At 39.7% G+C, this 22,958-nt stretch overlaps 1 protein-coding gene across 2 annotated transcripts in view; it reads right to left on the minus strand.

The window, feature by feature from the left end:
• RECK (reversion inducing cysteine rich protein with kazal motifs) overlaps positions 1-22,958 on the minus strand; it is a 73,641-nt gene that overhangs the window by 16,232 nt on the left and 34,451 nt on the right. For both annotated transcript variants that reach the window (XM_035016317.1, XM_035016318.1), the window contains 10 exons: positions 22,325-22,358; positions 19,830-20,027; positions 17,190-17,457; positions 14,293-14,472; positions 10,959-11,171; positions 9,423-9,559; positions 6,897-7,037; positions 5,073-5,261; positions 3,043-3,165; positions 941-1,112 (listed from right to left, as the gene is read on the minus strand). In XM_035016317.1, coding sequence (XP_034872208.1) covers positions 941-1,112; positions 3,043-3,165; positions 5,073-5,261; positions 6,897-7,037; positions 9,423-9,559; positions 10,959-11,171; positions 14,293-14,472; positions 17,190-17,457; positions 19,830-20,027; positions 22,325-22,358 — 1,655 coding nt within the window. The remainder of the gene's footprint in view (positions 1-940; positions 1,113-3,042; positions 3,166-5,072; positions 5,262-6,896; positions 7,038-9,422; positions 9,560-10,958; positions 11,172-14,292; positions 14,473-17,189; positions 17,458-19,829; positions 20,028-22,324; positions 22,359-22,958) is intronic.

Raw genomic sequence — 22,958 nt, forward strand, 5'->3', positions numbered from 1 at the left:
AACAATCAACAAAACTAAAAGGCAACCTACAGAATGGGAGAAGATATTTGCAAATGACATATCTGATAAAGGGTTAGTATCCAAAATACATAAAGAACTTATAAAACTCAACACCCCAAAAACAAATAATCCAGTTAAAAAATAGACAGAAGACATGAACAGATATTTCTCCAAAGAAGATCTACAGAGGGCCAATACACACATGAAAAGATGCTCATTACTCATCATCAGGGAAATGCAAATCAAAATTACAATGGGATATCACCTCACACCTGTCAGAATGGCTATAATCAACAACACAAGAAACAACAAGTGTTGTCGAGGATGTAGAGAAAAAGGAACCCTCTTGCACTGTTGGTGGGAATGCAAACTGGTGCAGCCACTGTGGAAAACAGTATGGAGCTTCCTCAGAAAGTTAAAAATAGAACTACCCTACAATCCAGCAATTGCACTACCGGGTATTTACTCAAAAAATACAAAAACACTCATTCAAAGGGATACATGCTCCTCTATGTTTATAGCAACATTATTTACAATAGCCAAGATATGGAAGCAGCCCAGTGTCCATCAATTGACGAATGGATAAAGAAGATGTGGTATACATATATACACAATGGAATATTATTCAGCCATAAAAAACAATAAAATCTTTCCATTTCCAACAACATAGATGGGGCTAGAGAGTATAATGCTAAGTGAAATAAGTCGGAGAAAGACAAATATCATATGATTTCACTTAGATGTGGAATTTAAGAGACAAACATGGGGCAAAAAAGAGAGAGAGACAAACCAACAAATAGACTCTCAACTATAGAGAACAAACTGATGGTTACTAGAGGAGAGGTGGGTGGGAGGATGGGTGAAATAGGCGATGAGCACCAGGTGATTAAAATAAAAACTTTTTTTAAAAAAGAAAAAGATAAGGAGCTATTTAATTTACCTTTGGTTTTTTGGGCAGGGATTAGGATTGCATGGATCCTTTGAGATGCATGATCCAAACTCAAACTGATGGTCTTGGAGTCCCACACAGCGAGCAAGGCAGGCACTGGGGTAAGTGCGTCCATTCTGCCCACACACGGGCACGAACTGATCTGCACAGTTACAGGGCAGACCTGTGGAGAGGACACAGACTCAGTTATGGGTACTTGTACATTCCCCTGCCCATCATATTTCCTAATTAACATGGAGCTCCCAAGTGAAAACAGAATTGTGAATTAAGTCAGGAGAAAGCATCCCTCCAATCTCGAATAGTGCTTTTAAAGGTGGCAAGGCTCTGAAAAGCCGTTTGTCTGCATAATGGCTTTCCTTTGTTCCATTTATTGCCAGCTAATTGAGGCCTTCAGACCTTGATCCCAGGGATGGAGACCCATATAAACAAAGCTATAGGTAGGAAAAGTAAAGAATGCTCCTCCCAATCGAGTGTATAAATCTAGAATTTAGATGTCTGAAGTCTGGCTTGGGGGATTTCTGGAATGTTAAAGGGTAATAACAAAAGAATGAGAAAGTAACTTGGGAAATTACTGTAATTTTGAGACTTAAAAATGTTTATAAGCAATCAATCAAGAACACTACTTTCTTGACATTCCCATGCTTTATGCTGCTGGGTCATGCTTCAGGAAGCAAAAAGGCCAATGAGATGCGATGCTCTTTTCTTGAGAAGCAACAGCATGGTCTATTGCTATCTACTGGGATCTGCTTTGCTCCAGATCTGAAATACCCTTGGTGCTGGGTAAAGAGAAGAAGGGTAGCCTCCTAAATTTACTTCATTTCATGTGTCTGCAGCAGCAAGTTGATTCTTCTTCCCGGGAGTTAGTATGACACATGGAGAGGGGCGGGAAGAGAATAGACTAGGGATTTACTGACCTTGTACCTCCAGCCCATTGGAAATAAAAAGGAAATCAGAAATACGAAGTGCACAGCAGGCTGCTGGGGAAGTGAAGACAGGATTAACCCCGCCCCACCCTCTATCTACCCTGAGTACCAACCTTGATGCTTTACTGTCATCGTTGTTGTTGTTATCCTTATTATTATCCTTTATCTGCTCTGCTTTGATGAGAGCAATTCATTCTGCTTAGAGAAACCATAAAACCATTGGGGATGAAGAGTAGATTAAAGATTTTTGTGGAAAACTACTTATTTATTTACTTAGTTACATCCAAATGTATTTGGAAGATGAACTGTACAATTAGCAGGACCCTTTTTCCCTGTGGTGTGTAGCCCCTCATGTCCTGGGATAGATAGAGTAAGGTAATGACCGTTTAGCTAGCAGACTCTAAGGAGATTTTACTGGCCACAAAGTGTACCACATTTCTTGGGACTCAGATATTGTCCCAGTCCAAACACAACTCAGAGATGTTCATAGAAATGCCCAAGTCTCAAAATTACAATAATTTCCCAAGTTACCTTCTTGTTCTTCCCCTTCCCTAAGGTGATGAAGAGTGGAAGGAACCTACATGCTTAGTTTACAACCTTTGTCTTTATCTTGTTTTTGGTATTACCTTTTGACATTCCAGAAATCCCCCAAGCCAGACTTTATACATCTAACTTCTAGATTTTAAACGCTAGATTGGAAGGAGCATTCTTTACTTTTTCTACCTATAGCTTTACTTATAGGGGTCTCTACCTAATGAACTAGTAAGCTAAGGCAGGACAGGGAAGAAGGTGATGAGAAAAACATTATAACACAAACAAACTTAGAAAATACATTTTATAACATAATGGTAGGGATGGATGGGGTATTTTAGCAGATAGAAAAGTTCCATTTAACCAAAACCATCCCAATCACTTGGCCCTGATCTTTTTAACCCATGGAATTTCAGAATATTAGTGCTGGAAGGGTCCTAGGAAACCATTTAGTTCAATGCCTTCAATTCACAGAGGAAGAAACAGATCCAGAGAGGGCAAGTATCCTGTTCTCAGATTATGTATTTATTTTACTGTGTACATTTGCAGTTATGGCAAGACCAGTGAGGCTGCCTTGATGGGAAATGGGTACAAAGGGATGATGGCCGCTAAGGACAGGTTCTGGGTGGCCTTGGTTACCTGTGAAGGTGCGACGGTCATCTTCTGAACTGTGCTCACTGAGGCACAGGCGGGTAGAACACACCAAATTGCCAGCAAAACAAGAACAGATATTGCAGTCAATATTAAAGGATGTCCCGTGACCTAAGAAAAGGAGAAATAAGATGTTGATCCATTTCATGCATTTATAAGTAAATCATACATTAAAAATATAATCGTTTAAAAAGTTTTAAAACAGGGCGCCTGGGTGGCTCAGATGGTTAAGCATCTGCCTTCGGCTCAGGTCATGATCCCAGGGTCCTGGGATCGAGTCCCGCATCGGGCTCCCTGCTCCTTGGGAGCCTGCTTCTCCCTCTGCCTCTCTGTCTCTCATGAATAAATAAATAAAATCTTAAAAAAAAAAAGGTCTTAAAACAGAAATTCTTGAAAGATGACTTCTGAATATACAAACTGAGAAGTTAAATCTGTAGTATTTATGTTTTCATACTTACCTCCCACCATTTCTCTCCAAATTTTCTCCAAACCCACATCATGCTAGTGTCACAAGACTGCTCCCTAATCTCTGAGAATGTTCCTGGCTGCCCCTCTTGCCTCACACGCTCCTCTCCTCCTCTGGAACTCCAGTCATCTCTTCAGAATCAGCCCTGATGCCATCTTTGAACTGAAGACTCCCCTGACACCCTGGCAGGAATGACTAGGTCCTTGAAGAGCGATTGGTCTCTTCCTTTTGTAGCTCTAATTCTCCCCCATCTGATCACGTACAGCATGATCTCAATCCCTCATCCCAGTTTTAGCCCCACAAGGCACTAGTATGTTCTTCTGTAAAGAGTAGGCATTTAATCAGTGGAAGTCTATGGAAGGAATGAATTTGTTTATCCTCACATATTTTGTGATACAAGGTACCTATCTTACATTTTGGCTAAGTAGAATATGGATTAAAAAATGAATACCTAGGGGCGCCTGGGTGGCTCAGTCAGTTAAGTGTCTGCCTTTGGGCTCAGGTCATGATCCCAGGGTCCTGGGACTGAGTCCCGAGTTGGCTCCCTGCTCAGTGGACAGTCTGCTTCTCCCTCTCCCTCTGCCCCTCCCTGCTGCTCATGCTCCCATTCTCTTTTAAATAAATAAATAAAATCTTAAAAAAAAATGAATACCTGACTTGTTCTAGGGCAGACACTTGTAGGCTCTTTCTAGCCAAAAGCACCCTTCTTTCAAATAAGATCTCACACAGAAGAGTACACCAAGAGGCATATGAAAGCTGAACTATCCTGGTCGATAGGTAGGGTGATGTAGGGGTGAGGGTAGCAGAGTGAACAGCTGTCGGGGAGTACATTCTCAAAGGTAGTATTTTTTTTTCCCACAGTTTTTGAGGTCGTATATTGACATGAATGGTTGTTAGGGCTATAAGCAAAACATGGCTAAGGATGCAGTGAGAAAGCAAGACCTTGAGACTTGTAGAGAGGGCATCAAAGGGTGGCAGGTCTTCATGTGCTCTATCCCAACGCCTAGTCAACAGTGTAGTTCCCACCCTCCAGTTCGCTTTCCACAATGTCAAACTCTGTCTTTTACTTCTGGTAAAGAGACATAGTGGAGGAAGGGATGGGAAGGAGCACACCTGTGTCCTTGCCTGTGGAGGGCAAGCGCTTTGGAGTCAGATAGGCCTGGGACTGAATTCTGCTTTGGTCACTTACTAGCTGGGTGACCTGTCTGAGCATCAGCTTCCTCACAACAATACTGAATTCAAAGTACAACTGGGAGGCTCACATGAGATAATACAGGCCAAGACTTAGCATAGTGCTTGGCACACAATTAAAAATTCAGTAAGTATTAATTAATTGTTATTAGCTATTAGTCCCTTCTTGAGGAGGCTCCTAAGAGGGTTCCTTAGAAGTCCCAGTGTCCTGTAGAGTACAGTTTGGAAAATACTGCCCTGGAGGATCTGATTCGTAGACCTTACTCTTTGGTGGTAATCTATCCAATGTTCTTCCTACAAAGTTAAGATAACTAATCTCATATTAAAAACAAAAAGCAAATAAATACAGCTCAAGACTCACTTTTTCTTTTTCCTCCGACAATGCAGGACTTCTGAAGATCTATACAGTGCATCTCCATACAGTTTTCCAAGAGTCCACTTTGTCCACATGAGCAAATTTTGTAACAACCAACTTCCCCAGCAGATGATGGCACCTGGATTAGTGTCCCTTGGCGGACGATGAAATCAGAGGCTTCTCCCAATTTGCAACCTGTACAAACAAAAATAAGCTGAGAGAGATGGTATTGTTCTATGACATTGTTTTATGACATTAGATATATTTTACATAAGTCTCATAGGTACTCTGTGGCTACTAAAAATTATGTGATAGAACTTTCACTCAGCTAAAGAATTGATTTGGTTCACTGACCAAAACATATCCTCTCAAATGAAAAATTCCATGTTCTGTGAGATAGTGGTGATTATAGACCTATACCCCAAAGTTAGCTATAGTTCAGTACAAAAATGCTATAAGATATATTTTTTTATTGCTTTGGGCTTATCAAGGATATTAAAAAATCACAGATATTTAAAAAATGGACTATGGAAACCGACAATATTTTTTATTTATTTTTAAAAGATTTATTTTTTTGACAGAGAGAGACACAGCGAGAGAGGGAACACAAGCAGGGGGAGTGGGAGAGGGAGAGGGAGAAGCAGGCTCCCCACTGAGCAGGGAACCTGATGCGGGGCTCGATCCCAGCACACTGGGATCATGACCTGAGCCGAAGGCAGACATGTAACGACTGAGCCACCCAGGTGCCCAATGTTTTTTAGAATACTCTTGATCAGGAAAACTTTAGTGATGGAATACAAGCATATTGTAAATTCAAAGAAAAGTTGAATACTTGATTGCGCTTAAGGAAAACCCATTCATTTCCAATTTTAAGATTTACATTGACTCTATAGTTGATATATTCTGGTATTACACAAATATTATAGATGATCCTTTGAGACATCATGCTTATTTAATCTTCTATTCCTTTTTACTTCACAGATATTTTTACATGGTGATTTTAACATGACAAAGAAACATTTTCAATTGGGAAGTAGATAAAAAGAAGCAAAATATTGCCACACTGTACAACAGAAGAGATAAAGACTATCAAAATTCACTGGGATGAACATTTCTTATTCAAGAGGCCTCCTGCATTAAAAAAAAAAAAAATCAGGGGCGCCTGGGTGGCTCAGTCATTAAGCGTCTGCCTTCGGCTCAGGTCATGATCCCAGGGTCCTGGGATCAAGCCCCGCATCGGACTCCCTGCTCGGCAGGAAGTCTGCTGCTCCCTCTCCCACTCCCCCTGCTTGTGTTCCCTCTCTCGCTGTGTCTCCCTCTGTCAAATAAATAAATAAAATCTTAAAAAAAAAAAAATCAGTCTTAAAATCACATGCATCCCAATAAAACATTAAGCTCATGGAGATAATTGCACATCCCACTATGACTTTTCTCCATATAACTAAAGGAAAGAAAAGAAAAAAACATGAACAATGTGCAGTACACTTTCTTAAACATCACAACATGGAAGAGAATGTACAAAAAACAGGCTCAAGGTTTTCTTTTCTTTTGTTGTTAAGAACCCTGTAACTCTTTATGAGAGTAATTCTGTAATCCTGTAATTCTCTTTATGAGAATCAGTTTACAATCTAAATGATAATTGAAAATTACATTTGTCTTTGTTTTCTCCTGCCTATATAACTAACACAGGTTTATTGGGAAAACCTCAAATGTTACAGAAAAACATAACTTAGAAAATAAAGTCCATTGTGAGCTCACTCCAAAGATAATCCCTATACAGAAACACAAATCCAACCCCTCACCCCACACCCACACCCATCTACCTCTTACCTTGCACACAAGAGAATGGAAGGCAGGGATCTCCAGACGGACACCCCTTCCGGTTTACCTCACAGAGCTCATTAGCAGGGCAAGGATTTGGGTTACAGGGATGAGTGACCTCTTCTACAATGTTACCCAAAGTACTTGGCCCTGAAAAACCAAACACAGATCAGTTTAAGCAACCCCAAAAGGTAAGAGAGATCTGTAAATTATCTGAATTAATTATGGCTAGAATAAATGGAGAGCTCATGTCCAGAAAGTGAGGCCTGATTCTAGTAAACTATTAAAACACACAGATGCTCTGATCATTTGTGAATTTAGCATACACATACATACATTCATTCACTTGTTTATTACTGGGTACCTACGATACGCTAGACAAGGTTCTGAGCACTGGAGATACAGTAGTGAATAAAACTGACAAATCCCTAATGTAGAAGTTACATTTTATTTGGGAAATAGACAATAAATAGACCGGGGGAAAAAAAAGAAGAAGAAGAAGAAGGTAGCAGGAGGGGAAGAATGAAGCGGGGGAAATCGGAGGGGTAGATGAACCATGAGAGACGATGGACTCTGAAAAACAAACTGAGGGTTCTAGAGGGGAGGGGGGTAGGAGGATGGGTTAGCCTGGTGGTGGGTACTGAGGAGGGCACATTCTGCATGAAGCACTGGGTGTTATGCACAAACAATGAATCATGGAACACTACATCTAAAACTAATGATGTAATGTATGGGGATTAACATAAGAATAAAAATAAATAAATAAATAAAAATAAATAGACCGGGGGTATGTGTGTGCATGTGTGTCTCTGTGTGTATAAATAAAAAAGTCACCTAATGATAAGTAATAAGTAGTATAAAGGGATGGTAGGGTGGTCAAACACATGCTTATGCCTAAGAGGAATAACTTGGCACATTTTACCATAAACTATAATAATTCACTATGGTAAGATGGGTCCTGTACCATGATTATATTTGTCAACTTGTGAAATAATGACCATGGCAGAGCCTCACTTAATATAAAGTATATGTGATATTTAAAGAGCATATTAAAATTCAAACAAAAACATTTCTTTAACTTTTTTTCCTTCTACACATATATTTCACTGCTCTAATAGAGTCTAGGCTTGTGACTACATTAGGTTTGCTTACTTGAGTTTAGGCCGGACTCAGACTGTAGGGCTAATAAAGGTGTAAGTGTTCTTGGAGCTCATCTCATCTAGCCCAATCCTTTTATAAACAGGGAAGCTGAGGCTGCAAAGAGGTGATCTGTCCAAAGTCACAGAGGCCTATACTGAGTCTAATGCTTTTTTTTTCACTATACTGGTCATAAAGGCTGAGGGACACAGTTTGTTGGCCTTGAGAAAATGTGGCTGATATCACAGCTGCAAATCTAGCATCCACTCTTTTCTTCCTGCTTACTAATAATAGCGTGACAATGGGCCCACAGCTAAAAAGATCATCTTTCTCAGTTTCCCTTACAGCTCGGGTGGTTTTCCCTTACACTAGAATATGGTGGCTGGAATTCCAGGAGGCATGCTGTGATAATAAAGTACCTCAAGTAACCTTGATGATGGAAACCAAGAACTAAGGACAGTGCAGAAAAAAAAGGAGCCTGGACTCTGGATGGTGGAACCACTATAATAGCCCTGGACTGTTTATTTCTGCGCTTTCCTTTACTTTTCCCTGTTGTTCTGTTATTTGCAGTAGAACTTAGTCCTATCTGACACAGGAAAACAAAGCAAGTAGGAGCTGAATTCACAGTCTGCCTTTCCAGCCAGCTCGGTGCACTAATGCCCCCTGGCGGCAGCATGTGAAATAGAGTCTAGGCTTGCGACTACATTAGCTTTGCTTACTTGAGTTTAGGCCAGACTCAGACTGTAGGGCTAATAAAGCTGTAAGTGTACCCTAACTACAGTACTCCGTGTGTATGAGTTCTACTCGTCATCTCTCTGGTTTCCACCACACGGGGCCACCTCCTGCTGAGAAACTCAGCTCCAGGATCCCTCAATGAGATAGCAACTTATTCTTCTAGCTCTTGGCAGGAATCCTTTGGCAGAGACAAAAGTTCCATTTTCATGTACTAACCCAGACCATCATTCCTTACTCCCTCTTTGGTGGGTCAGTCTAAGCCAATGCCTGGCTCAGGTACACTAATTCTCATGACAAAAAGCTGAAGATTCCCTGGGGAAATTCCACTTCCTGGTCAAATCATGGCCAGGGGATAGCAATGATATGGGGCTATTATCTAAGATGTTTGCCCCAGATTCACTGCTTAGAATTCCTGATTGACAATAGTTCATCACTTCCTCAGACTGATAAGATAGTCACTTGGGCTTACATATTTTAAGATGACAATTCTTTCCAGAGCCAAAAAGACCAAGACTCAGCCTTTATGACCAAGATAAGAGTCTGCAATTGAGATAGTATAATTAAACCACACATTCTCAACAGAAAGATGTTCATCCAAAGCAAACATGAAGGGCAGAGATGAAAGGGAGAAATATTTGAAATCTAAAAAAACAAAGTACTTACTTAGGTATGTATCCAAAGGTATACAATTCTCTAGGTCATCTGTAGGTGACAGAAGCTCACAAATACTTTCAGCTGTGTGGTCTTCCGGGAATTTGTTCTGGTCCCCACATTTCTTGAGAATCTCCACACAATCTGATCTTAAGAAGAAAAATACAAATTTAGAGTTTAAGGAACCTCCTCATGTTGTCTAGTCAATATCAATCCTGTTTCTGAAGGCTTCCAGAAGGTGAGTTTTCATAACAATATTTTACAACTGGTTAGGTCAGAGTAATGGCAAAAGAAAACAGGAGTCATAGAAGACCTCAGGTTGCATAGTAGTAAGTAATGTATTATACTAGCAAAGCATCCTTTTCTCTTATCGGAGATCAAAGGCCTTGCTCAAATTTTATACTCGTACTGTTATTACCATCAGTGTGGCTTGTCCCAGTCTTTGAAAGGAAATTAAACTAGGCGAGTCTGATTTGCTCTTTGCAAAATCATACATCTTTTCTTTCAGGACCTTATGCTTACTTGCTTCTTCCTCCCTCTGTCCCCTTCTCTTTTTAAATATCTTTTTAGTTATCAACAGTAAGGTGTTTGGCCCATAACAACTGGAAAGTATACTACTTTAAAATTTTCTCAGTCTTCAAAAGGTATTTGATTCCTTTTCTATAAATTTTTGTGCTATGAGTCTATAAATTTCCCACAGGTTGCCTCTTGCCACCCAAGTTACCCCTCATCTTTCCCCTTACTCAAGTCATGGCCAAGTCATGCCAGAGAATAGATCTGGACCCTGTTTAAGGTTGAAATAATCTGCAATCAGTCATCAAGTGTCCAGCAGCACCAAGACACACACCAACTTAGGGGCTAGATATTGACTTGGTTTTTAGAAAAGTTTTTGGAAAAATAGATGCTTGAAGATCAGCTGGCATAGATTACTACATGGCTAATGCTTTTGGTTTCACCCAGGACAGCAGCTTTCACCTTTACTTTATCCTAGATCTCCTAAGCAAACCATTCACAAAATGCTCACTAGAAATAGGCCCTAATGACTATATTCACTAACTCCCTCACTCATTAAACATGCATGGAACACCTACTATGTGTCAGGATTACCCTAATCCCTGAAGAGAAGAAAAAGAGGAAAGAGGAGACAAAAAAAAGTTACAAGGAATAAACTCCTCAAGGAGAACAAAGTCTAACAGAATGTAAGTACACAAATTAAAATATAAAAATAGAGTTGAGTATTGAAGGTACTTGACAAATGTTTCTGGAACTAAATTCCATAAGAGAAATTCAAATAAAGGTCTACAGAAGTTTGTAGGAAGGATAAATTACTATGAGCTGGGGAGATCTGTGAAGATTCCATGGGAATGACTGGCATTTGAGAGAGGCTAAGAAAGCGAGGCAGTGGGCAAGTGGAGATGGAATAGTACTTCAAGCAGAGGAGGAAAAAGTGAGAAAGCATTTGACATGTGGGGAGGATGGGCAAAGAGAAGTGGTGGGAGAGAAAACTCTAACCAAGACTGGAGAGTCATTACAAGGAAAGAAACTTACTTGCAAATAATACTTCCCCGGGATTTACTATGACAAGGTTTAATCTGCAGTGAACAAGCTACCGCTTTCCACATTTCTGGCTGGCACTTCTTAATGTCAAGAACAGGTATGTTGATAAATGGCATCTTTATGCTTCCTTTCTCCCACAGCTTCATGTCATTCATGGCTCCTTGATCTGACTGAGCATTACAACTCCTGAAAAGTTCTGTTGGCCTGAAAAGAAAAAAGGCCAGAAAGAATCAAGAGGCAATTATTTTCTAGAGAGAAGTAATAGGTAAGATCCTGACATACTAATGCAGTAGGAAAATCTGATTTTCTTAAAGAAAGTACATATAATGCATCAAAGGATATCAGCTTTGAATGCATGGTGGCTATTTTGATGTCTTCTTTGGTGAAAGACCCTTGAAAGTTTTTGCCTATTTTTTTTTAAATTGGGTTGTTTGACTTTTTTTTTTTTTTTTTTTTTTTTAAGGTTTTATTTGACAGAGAAAGAGAGAGTACAAGCAGGCAGAGGGAGAGGGAGAAGCAGGTTCCCTGCTCAGCAAGGAGCCTGACTCAGGACTCGACCCCAGGACCTTGGGATCATGACCTGAGCTGAAGGCAGACGCTTAACCGACTAAGCCACCCAAGTGCCCCAAGGGTTGTTTGACTTTTTATTATGAGGTTATTGGAGTTATTTATATATTTTGGTTACAAGTCCTTTGTCAAATGTGTGTGTGACTATAAGTGTGCACATGTGATATACTGAATATTTTCTCTCAAACTGTGGCCTGCCTTTTCAAATCTTATATGGTGTCTTTCGGTGAGTGTTTACTGTTGAACCCTAACTCATTATTTTTTTTCTTTTATAATTAGTGCATTTTGTCTCCTGTCTACAAAATCTTTGTCTACACCAGGTTTGTCAAGATATTCTCCTAAGTTTTCTTCTAGAAGCTTTATATTTTCAGCTTTTATGTTTTGTTCTATGAGTCATCTTCAATTAATTTTATTTTATTTATTTATTGAGAGAGAGAACAGGCAGGAGGCAGAGAGGGAGAGAGAATATCAAGCAGACTCCGTGCTGAGCACGCAGCCCAACCTGGGGCTCAATCACAGCACCCTGGGATCATGACGCTTAACTGACTGAGCCACCCCAGGTGCCCCTAATTTGTGTTGCTTTATAACAAGTCTTGAAATCAGGTACTGTAAGTTCTCCAAATTTGTTATTTTTATTTATTTATTTATTTATTTATTTATTTTAAGATTTTATTTATTTATTTGAGAGAGAGAGAATGAGAGACAGAGAGCACGAGAGGGAGGAGGGTCAGAGGGAGAAGCAGACTCCCTGCCGAGCAGGGAGCCCGATGCGGGACTCGATCCCGGGACTCCAGGATCATGACCTGAGCCGAAGGCAGTCGCTTAACCAACTGAGCCACCCAGGCGCCCCCAAATTTGTTATTTTAAAAAAAAATTCTTTTAGCTATCCTAGGTCCTTTGTATTTTCATTTGAATTTCAGAGTTAGTCTGGCAATTTCTATTTTAAAAAGCCTATTGGGATTTTGATTGGGATTGCGCTGAATCTAGAGATCAGTCTCAGGAGAATTAACATTTTAACAATATTGAGTCTTCTAATCCATGAACACAGTACCTCTCTCTGTTTATTCACTGTCTTTAATTTCTCTCTGCAAAGTTTTCTGGTTCTCAATGTATAGTTCTTGCACCTCTTTTGTTAAATTTACCCTAAGTATCTCATGTTTTTTGATGCAATTGTGTAAATTTGTATTTTTAAAATAAATTTCATTTTCCCATTGTTTGTTGCAACATACAGAAATACAATCGGCTTTTTTTTTTTTTAAAGATTTTATTTATTTGAGAGAGAGAATGAGAGAGAGAGAGAGCACATGAGAGGGGGGAGGGTCAGAGGGAGAAGCAGACTCCCTGCTGAGCAGGGAGCCTAATGCGGGACTCGATCCCGGGACTCCAGGACCATGACCTGAGCCGAAGGCAGTCGCCCAACCAACTGAGCCACCCAGGCGCCCCTACAATCGGCTTTTTAATGTTAACCTTGTATACTGTCACTTTGTTAAATTTAAGGATTTACCGGGAGTTTGTTTGCAGATTTGGGGGCATCTCCTTCTGTGGTTCCCACCTTTCCCGGGTTTTCTACTCCTGCATCTAGCCACTCTGGCAGCCCTAAACTCTGATCTCTAACTCCTCAGCCCAAGACTGCTGCTTTTTGCTTGAATTCTTTATGCCATGCAAGGGGGCTGAGGGTGCCCATGAAGGAAAAACTGGATAAATGCGGCCCTCGTGCAGTGTGGTTTCTATGTTTCATGAGATACAGCCCCTCCTGCTTTTGGCCACTCTAACACCTTAAAACAATACTTTTTTTTAATATTTTGTACAGAGTTCATAATTGGTACTTGCAGAAGTATTAGTTTGCTACAAACTACTCCACTATCCCCAGAAGCCAGACTATGAGTCCAAGTTTAACTTCAAACATTTCATAGATTTCAAATTTACTCAATCTCTAAACCATGTCCTTATCGGCTAACACTCTATTACCAGCTGTAAAGATATCTCAATTTTCTTACTCGAAATAATATTCTGAATACCTTTTTAAAAAGTATTCTGAATACTTTTAAAAGAATAGGATTATGTTCGTTTGAACTTCTGTCTGACCCAACTGAATGATTCTTTCCCTCTTTGCCCCCTTGATCTCCAGGCTCCAGGCCAGCTCACAAAACTGGCCCCCTCTTGCTTAGAAACTCTCTCTCTGCCTTCTCTGATAGGTGTTCTCTAAGCTTCTGGATGCCCTTTTGTTTTCTTCACTGTTTGTTCAGCCATTCAGTTTTGGACTCTTGTTTTTCTGACCATACTTGATACCTCAAGAAAATAAAAGTAAGTAAAGTAAGACAGTATTTTTGTATGAAATAGCGAACTTGCTGAGTGGGACCTTCAGACTGGTTGAAGTAAACTTCGAAGTAAACTGTTCAAAAGAGAGCATTTGGACGGCCAAATTGTTCACAGTGATTTATTCTGCAATGAACTGTTTCCACTGGTTGTGTAATAGAAGGAAGAGGGGAAGAATGGTAGGCTGAAGGCAGAAAAGATTCTTTGAATTCTAGATGCTTTAAGTATCTCTAGTCTAGAAGGGACTTTGTTATAGTGCTTCCTTTCCCAGAGGTGATTTACCGGATGAGTTATAGTATTTAAAGATGAAATAATAAAAAAAATACTACTTCCTTTTAACTTAGCATCAGAGTAAAAATCAGAGTAAAGTGGTCTTTTCACTTATTTAAAAACAAGAAAATGATAAAATACTTCCATTCCATGTACAATAGTTTTCTCTTACCTGTTGTTAAAATTAGTACAGTAAGTAAGATTTCTACAGCCCAACTGGCAAGGTTCCCGAACATCTGCTAAACAGGTCAACATGGACACTTCCACTGGATTATATTCACAAAAACGATCAAACTCTTGCCAACTCTGTGTATTGCCCCAGCTCATGCTGTAAAGTTTAGTGCACAGTTCTCTGAAATAAAGGCACAAATGCAGAAACACAGATGAGCCAAATGAATAAATAATTTGATTTGCATAAAACTCAAATTCTATGAACTATATTTTAGAATATAAATAAGAAAAAAATTACGAAAACCAAAAGACTAAAATTTATCTCCTAGAATTTAGAGCCATAAACAGTGAACTCTTCCATGAAAATGTTAGCCTTCTTTTATCATCCATCTCTTTCCATTTCCCCATGATTGCTACAAAGCTCTGTGCTAAATGTAATGTTTAATTTCAGTATTTGTACATCCTTATTCTTTTTTTTTTAAAGATTTTATTTATTTATTTGAGAGAGAGAGAGTGAGAGAGCACATGAGAGGGGGGAGGGTCAGAGGGAGAAGCAGGCTCCCTGCCGAGCAGGGAGCCCGATGCGGGACTCAATCCCGGGACTCCAGGATCATGACCTGAGCCGAAGGCAGTCGCTTAACCAACTGAACCACCCAGGCGCCCTGTACATCCTTATTCTTGGCACAGTTATTTCTTCTGTATTTCTGATCTCTCTTTTACCTTTATGTAAAGTAAGGTAAGGCATATGGTTTTGCCTCCACAAAGATAGATTCTCCTACATTTATATTTCAACCACAGGAGGTAAAACTGTGACATGGTCCTCAGATTTAAGAAGCTTTACAGACTTAGGGTTCACTAGTTTCTCCCTGAAAAATTATCCCAAAGCCACTTATATTCCTTAAGATAGGCCAAGGTAGTCTATATGTAAAAGCTTATGAATTCCAAGGCTTCTATATACTATTTTTTTTTTTAAGATTTTTATTTATTTGTCAGAGAGAGAGAGAGAGCACAAGCAGGGGGAGCAGCAGAGGGAGAGGGAGAAGCAGGCTCCTCACTGAGCAAGGAGCCCGATGTGGGACTCGATCCCAGGACCCTGGGATCATGACCTGAGCCGAAGGCAGACGCTTAACGACTGAGCCACCCAGGCGTCCCTCTATATACTATTGTAGTTAATATATGACAATCTTATTTGTAGTACTTGATGATTACAAATCAACTTGCATATGACTAAAATAATGTCAGTACCATTTCCAAAGTGCATTCACATTAGTTTAATTTTTAAAATTTATAAAAGTAATAAAAATGTAAAAAAACATAATATATGTAATATAAAATATACTACCAAAATATGCAAAGTCACAAGTAAAAATTCCCCATTCCTGCCACATTTTATTTGACTTTCATATTCAACCCTATGAGAAGGATGTTTTTACTTTTATAATTTTGCTCATTCACTCTACTGATGTTTACTGAGTGCCTATTTTGTGTTAGACCCTGTTCAAGGCACTGGATATATAACGGTAAATAAGAGAGACAAGGTCCCTGCTCTCCATGGAGCTTATACATCATAGAGAGGAGGAAGCTGCGAATGAGTTAAATTAGGTACTTTGAGCTAGAAACCAGTCCTTTCTCTAGTCCTTAACTTTCTCTATGACCTTGAACAGACTGTTCAATAACATCTCAGAATTAGTTTTCTATATATAAGCAGGAATTATACAAACCGACACCAATCATAAGATGGAAATAAACCATAAAACTACATCAAGGTAAAGTAGGGCAAAGTGTTTCCAATCTCCAGTGACTTTAGGGCATAAATACTTTTAAGGAAATTCAAAGAATTACTCAGCATCCCTCCCATAAATACATTTAATTCCTATCAGCAATTAAATTTCCTTAATTACAGGACCAACTTCTCTTTAAGCTCGTCTGTTAATTTTCTTCGGATATCTTCCAGTTTTTTTATATCTTTGGTAGAGTTTGATGAGGTATTCTGGGCACAATTTTTGCTAAAGGTCCATTCAATTTAGAAACCACAGGAAAAACTGCTTCATTCCTGGTAGGTGATATTTCAGGATGTTCTAGTAATATGTGGTCCATTTTCACCTAAAATATCCCTAATAAAGCAAACTTCTATTTCACCTGTGTTCTGCCATGACTTTAGTTATCTCCATTTATTCTTGTCTCTAAATTGTTTCTTCCATCTTATATATATATATATTTTTAAAGATTTTATTTATTTATTTGAGAGAGAGAATGAGAGACAGAGAGCATGAGAGGGAGGAGGGTCAGAGGGAGAAGCAGACTCCCCGCTGAGCAGGGAGCCTGATGCGGGACTCGATCCCAAGACTCCAGGATCATGACCTGAGCTGAAAGCAGTCGCCCAACCAACTGAGCCACCCAGGCGCCCCTTCCATCTTATATTTGTATAATTTTTCCCTAAGTGTATCATCCAAATGAATGCCAATACACTGCTATCTAACTTTGGGTTTAAGTGCCAACCCAGATCATTCACCAATATATACAAAAGGTCAGTTACTGTTGAAAGTATCATAATTTAACAAAGAGAATATCCCTTAGATGTTATATCAAAACATCTAAATTGTAAGCTTACTTAATGATAGCCTTGAGGGTAGAATCCATGTTGCATCATCTTTAAATATTTATTGCCCTGCCAATGTTAATCCTCTATACTCCAAAACACAGTTCTTTTAGCAATGTTCAAAAACAATGTCTTATATACACATGACGCTTAATAAATACTTGCTGATGAAAGAAAGATTTTACACCTTCTAAACTCTTAAGTCTACACAATACAAAAATATACATTTCCTGGACTTAAAATCACTAATTAAAATGCCATTTTCTACTGGTTTTAATAAAGGAAAATGAGATACTGACCTACATGTTGAAGTGTTTGCTTTAGAACAACAATGCAATTTAGCTCCATCAAGGCCCGTAGAGGGAGGAGGGTGTAGAGTGACGCCAGGGTGAACAGACTGTGAGCTTTCAAGAAAACACTGCCAAAGAGGATCCTGAGGCAAAGGCTGGGTCTTACAACCCTCGATGAGGCCATCAACAATCTCCATTTCTGTTTTCTTAGACATCAGAATTCTCTTGCAGGCATTTTGGCAAGCATGGTCTTCAGCTCTGTCACAGCAATATAAACCTACATTTTCAGGATATATGTGGCTTAATTAGCTGATTTTATGTCATGCACTGCTCAGAACAAAAGAACATGGTGGTATACTGGAAACACTACTACTCAGTCGTATGTCAGTATCTGCAGTACACAGAGCCTACCAAATTCTCTCTCCACTAATTTGCAGCGTAACAAATAACTGACGAGCTAAAGGTGGACAAGGTAACTATTACCAGAATTTACCACTATCTCCAAACATGGGATCTTTAGCACCAATACTACATAAATGAAAGGTCATCTCGTCCTACCCCTAAGAAGTCCTTACATGCAAAGTATCTTATGTTCCTGGAAAAGGTATTACAGATCAAACTGGAATTATTTCACACTAGAAACAACTGCCTAAAAGGGATTGTGTCCTTGACAGAATGACAGAGATGACTAATTTCAATAGCAAAACCCACAAAAACCATATTCCATCACATTTTGGGATATAAAGCTTTCATATATCTGTGCAAGTTAACTAATCTAAGTTGTAATTTATTTTTTTTAAGATTTTTTATTTATTCATTTTAGAGAGAGAAAGAGAGCACGCACTTGAGCAAGAGCACAAGCAAGGGGGAGGGTCAGAAGGAGAGGGAGAAGCAGACTCCCTGCTGAGCAGGGTGCCTGCTGTGGGACTGGATCCCAGGACCCTGGGATCATGACCTGAACTGAAGCAGACGCTTAACCTACTGAGCCACCCAGGCGCCCCTCTAAGTTGTAATTTAAATAACACAATAGCATACTCTGACAAGATATCAGGTTGCTTCTGCCTTTAAAATGAATGAAGTTTGGGGTGACTGGGTGGTGCCATCGGTTAAGTGTCAGATTCTTGGTTTTGGCTCGGGTAGTGATCTCAGGGTTGTGAGATCGAGCCTGCATGGGGCTCCACACTCAGTGGAGAGTCTGCTTAAGATTCTCTCTGTCCCTCTCCCTCTGCCCCTCCCCCCCATGCACATGCACTCTCTCTCTAAAATAAATAAATCTTAAAAAAAAATGAATAGGGATGCCTGGGTGGCTCAGTGGTTAAGTGTCTGCCTTTGGCTGGGGTCATGATCCCAGGGTCCTGGGATCGAGTCCTGCATCAGGCTCCTTGCTCAGCAGGGAGCCTGTTTCTCCCTCTGCCTGCCTCTCCCCCAGCTTGTGCGCTCGCTCTCTCTCTGACAAATAAATAAATAAAATGTTTAAAATAAAAAAAGGAATAAAGGTTATTTGTGGCAAATGCTTCATCCTCTGATTTTCATCATACAGCCACACCACAGAATGTTGCAAGCATAAGAGTTCTGCTTTAGATGCTGGACAAACGGCACGTATCACTGCCTCTGAGTTTACAAAAACAAGTCTTTCAGTATCCCAGTGTAAATCAAAACATTGGCATTGGCTTATGAATCTTTTGTCAGTTTGGTTAATTAGTTAATTGTTTAAAGTTTGTTCACCTCTAAATGAAGAAAACGGATTACAGGATGTACAAAGCTGAGACTTTGAAGACCCCATAAGGTGCAGGTTCACTAGGAGGCCCTGATTTTCATAAGTATCAGGATTTCTTCTCATTTTTATATAGGGCTTTTATTATAAAATAATTGTTCATTATAAAAACATATAAAATGGAATAGGCATACAACTAAAAATGTATTATACTATACAGTTAGTTCTGCAACTTGACTTTTTTGCTTACTATATCTTGGACTCCTTTCTATATAAACATACCTTTTTCTTTATGTTGGTTATAAAGTATTGTTATTATATAGATACATAATTTATTTCATCAACTTTAATCAATTCCCTATTGATGGGTATTTGGGTTATTTCTAATTTTTCTCCATTACCATCAGTGTCACAGTAAATATCCTTTACATGTGCATGTATATTTATGAGTCTTCTTGAAGGACAAATTCTGAGAAATGGAATTGCTAGATTAAAAGGTATGATCATTTGAAATTCTCATGGTCATAACCCAACTTCCTTTCAAAATATCCATACCAATGAATTCTCCCATCCCCAGAACAAAGAGTGCCTGCTTCCTCATACCCCTGACAGCTCTACCTTTCTTGGCACCCTTCAGCTGTGATAATAATATCCAGTCTGTCAAATCTAAAAACCAAAGGAAGTCTGGTGTTTCCCAAATGACTGAGACTGCAGATATCTACAAGAATTTACTTCCTTTTTGTAAGTAGGCACCACACCCAGCATGGAGCCCAATGAGGTGTTTGAACTCATGACCCTGTGATCAAGACCTGAGCTGAGATCAAGAGTCGGACACTTAACCGACTGACCCACCCAGGCGCCCCAAGGATTTACTTCCTTTTTACAAATGATTTTACTAAAGATTGAAACGAGAGGAATATGTCCATTTTACTTACTATCTGTTGGGTTCCTCATTGGATAAGATTGGGTATAATTGTTCACACAGTGTATTAATTGTGGACTAATAGAGGCACAATAATTTTCCACTGCTTTGATCTGAGATGGACCAGGAGAAGAGTCTGTCCGAAAGATGGCTTGACAGTATTCTCGGCAGTTTGTGTGATGGCCTGCATAACTGCAACAAACTGAGCCCACTAGGGGGGAAAAAAGGAAATGATGCTGAAAAGGAAATAGCCATTTGCTAACAATAAATTGTCACAATATTGATAAAACAATATGTACCTTTTGAATTTGAGATATAAAACCATGGCACAGAAGACAAGTACTTTATTTATTTATTTTTTTAAAGATTTTATTTATTTATTTGAGAGAGAGAGTATGAGAGAGAGCAAGCACATGAGAGGGGGGAGGGTCAGAGGGAGAAGCAGACTCCCTGCCGAGCAGGGAGCCCGATGTGGGACTCGATCCCGGGACTCCAGGATCATGACCTGAGCCAAAGGCAGTCGCTTAATCAACTGAGCCACCCAGGCGCCCCAAGACAAGTACTTTAAATCAGCACTACTATAGAAATAGCCATGAGGACATCCAGGTGCTCAGTGGTGTAAGAGAGTCCTTATTTGTCAAAGTATAGTCTATCTAGCGTAGTGGTTCTCAGCAGGAGCAGGACCACCCCTCTGGGAGATTCTGGAGGCATGTGGAAATGTTTCTGGTTTTCACAATGACTTGGGGACACTGCCGCCATTTAGCGCATGGGGTCGGGGTTGTTAACTACTCTGCAACATACAGGGCAGACACACAACCAGAACGGTCTCCCAAAATGCCAATATTGCCCACGTTGAGAACCACTGGAACATCTTTCTATGTTAGATTTGTGGAGATTTACAAACAAAGCAAGGCAAACAAAATAAAAATAAAACCAACCCCCAAATGCTTCACATTTATAAAACAGGACCAGTAAAAACTAAGAGCTACCAGGCTCATTTCATAAATTTGACAGTTATATAACTGTTTATCTTGAAAAAAATTTCTTAAGTTCTATTCCTAAGAACATGTCTAATTTGAAATGGTCTTTACCTCACAACTGATATGACCTGCTTTAACACTGAAAAGTAAAACCCACATTTGAAATTCGATTTGTGTATTTTTAGAAATCAAGGGGGACCATCTCAGGTATCTGGGGGGAGCTAGACGAGTGGCTGGGGGGGTGCAGATGTGGGATTTATACTGGGGAAGAGCAAGAGATCCACATAGGAGAGGTTAGAGGGTCTGTGGGAGTCTGAAGGGAATCCAGGTGGAGGTATGGCAGGAAACGGGTAAGAGAAAGGCAGGCAGGAAATCTCTGATAATTATTAGAGGTTATGGAGGAACCGGAATCAGGTTTCTGGTGAATTCCACTAACTAGGGAATGAGCAGAGAATTGAGGCAACTTCCAGAAATAATGACAAGGATAAAATGATACACAAATTAAGCTAGGACTGAACTGATACAGGATAGGCCTGTTTCCTGCACCAGGAAACTGTTTCACACTTACTGTGCCACCTGTTTTTAACTTACAGTTATTACTTACTGTGTTCATTGCTAAACTGTTCAATTGCAACACAAAGAGTAATTTATGGCTACATTTATCACCATTAACCTTAGGATAAACTGAGGGGTGGGGGCGGGGACAGAAGAGACAAGTGAGAAACAGCCAAGGATGCCCATCTTCTGATTCCTCCATTAGGCTGGCTTCCTCACCAGTGTGGGAAGACAGAGATTACTATGAGAACAGCTTAGAAATTGTGAATTAAGCCCTAATTAGAGAGGGTTAGAAGATAAAATACAGCCAGTTAATGTTTCTTATCATACTTTGATACACTGAACTGCCAAGCTAATCCAAACAACTCTTCTGTTCCTCAGCTGTGTTTTCCTAGCTGTAACTGCTCACTACTCCCTTCACCTGGGATGCCCTTCCTCCAATCTCCACTGTTCATTTCTTGTCCATCCTTCAAGGCCCAGCTCAGCTACCAACACCACGAAGCCACTCTAAGCACCCCTACAGGATGTGATCCCTCCTTCCTCTGAATTCCCACAGCACTTTCATCAGTGACACTATCCTATATCCTGTGTCTGTCTCCACAGAGCAAGTAGGCAGTAAATGTCTGAGGAACAAATTGAGAGGCAGTCCTTGGCAAGTGCTACACTGTATCACCTGGGAATGCTTAATTTCTGCAAGTAATCCTATTTATTCAAGTAGGGCATGATCTTCCCATCTAACAGTAGTATCTGCTTTGTAAATCTGCAGTTAAGACATAGAAACTGTCATAATTCATGAATAGCCTGAATACCACTGAGGAAAGAGCCTATCAGAATCCTGCTGGGCCTTCATGCAGCTTACTAACAGCCCATGTCATAATGTCAGGTCTTGGCAATGCTTATAACAGCTAAATTGTATTCTTAAACTGAGTTTTGCTCTTTGGACTGTTCATATAACCATTGACAATATACTTACTTTCATTTCTGCTAATGCAACTGAAAAGAGCATTCTGTAAATTAAAGAAAAACAAACAAGTTAACCACCATGCAGAATTCCTAATTTTATTCCACTTTATGGTTACATGGAAATCAGAATATCAGACTATTTAATTCTTCTCTAAATCCAAGGATGAAGACAAAGAAGCTGAGATGGCACCCTGGTAAAAAGGGAAACCATCTTCTAACACAATTATTGGGGGTCAAGATTCTCATCCTGAGCCATAAGATGATCACATTATAGCAAACCAAAGCTGTACCTGTGTGTGTATGTGGAGTGACCTACAATGTATTAATCTCAATTATTTCTTGCAGTATATAAAAAGAGCTCCCAGAAGATAATATAATAAAAGGCATTTAGGGAAATAGAGATTTCACGTAACCACTGCATTTTAGAGTTGAAAGGTCCTTAGAGTTCATCTCTACTTGTTCTCAAACATGGCCATGTACCAGAATCACCCGGGCTTCCTAGTCCTTACCCTACACTACAGAATCAGAATGGGGGAATGAACCACAGAAATCTACATATTAAACAAGCCTTCAAAGATAATTCTTATGTAATTGTTGAATCACAATATTGTATTCCTGAAACTAATATAACACTGTATGTTAAC

Source organism: Mirounga leonina, unplaced genomic scaffold (assembly GCF_011800145.1).
Source record: "Mirounga leonina isolate KUSES-001 unplaced genomic scaffold, KU_Mleo_1.0 Mir_170, whole genome shotgun sequence".
NCBI classification, from domain to species: domain Eukaryota; kingdom Metazoa; phylum Chordata; class Mammalia; order Carnivora; family Phocidae; genus Mirounga; species Mirounga leonina.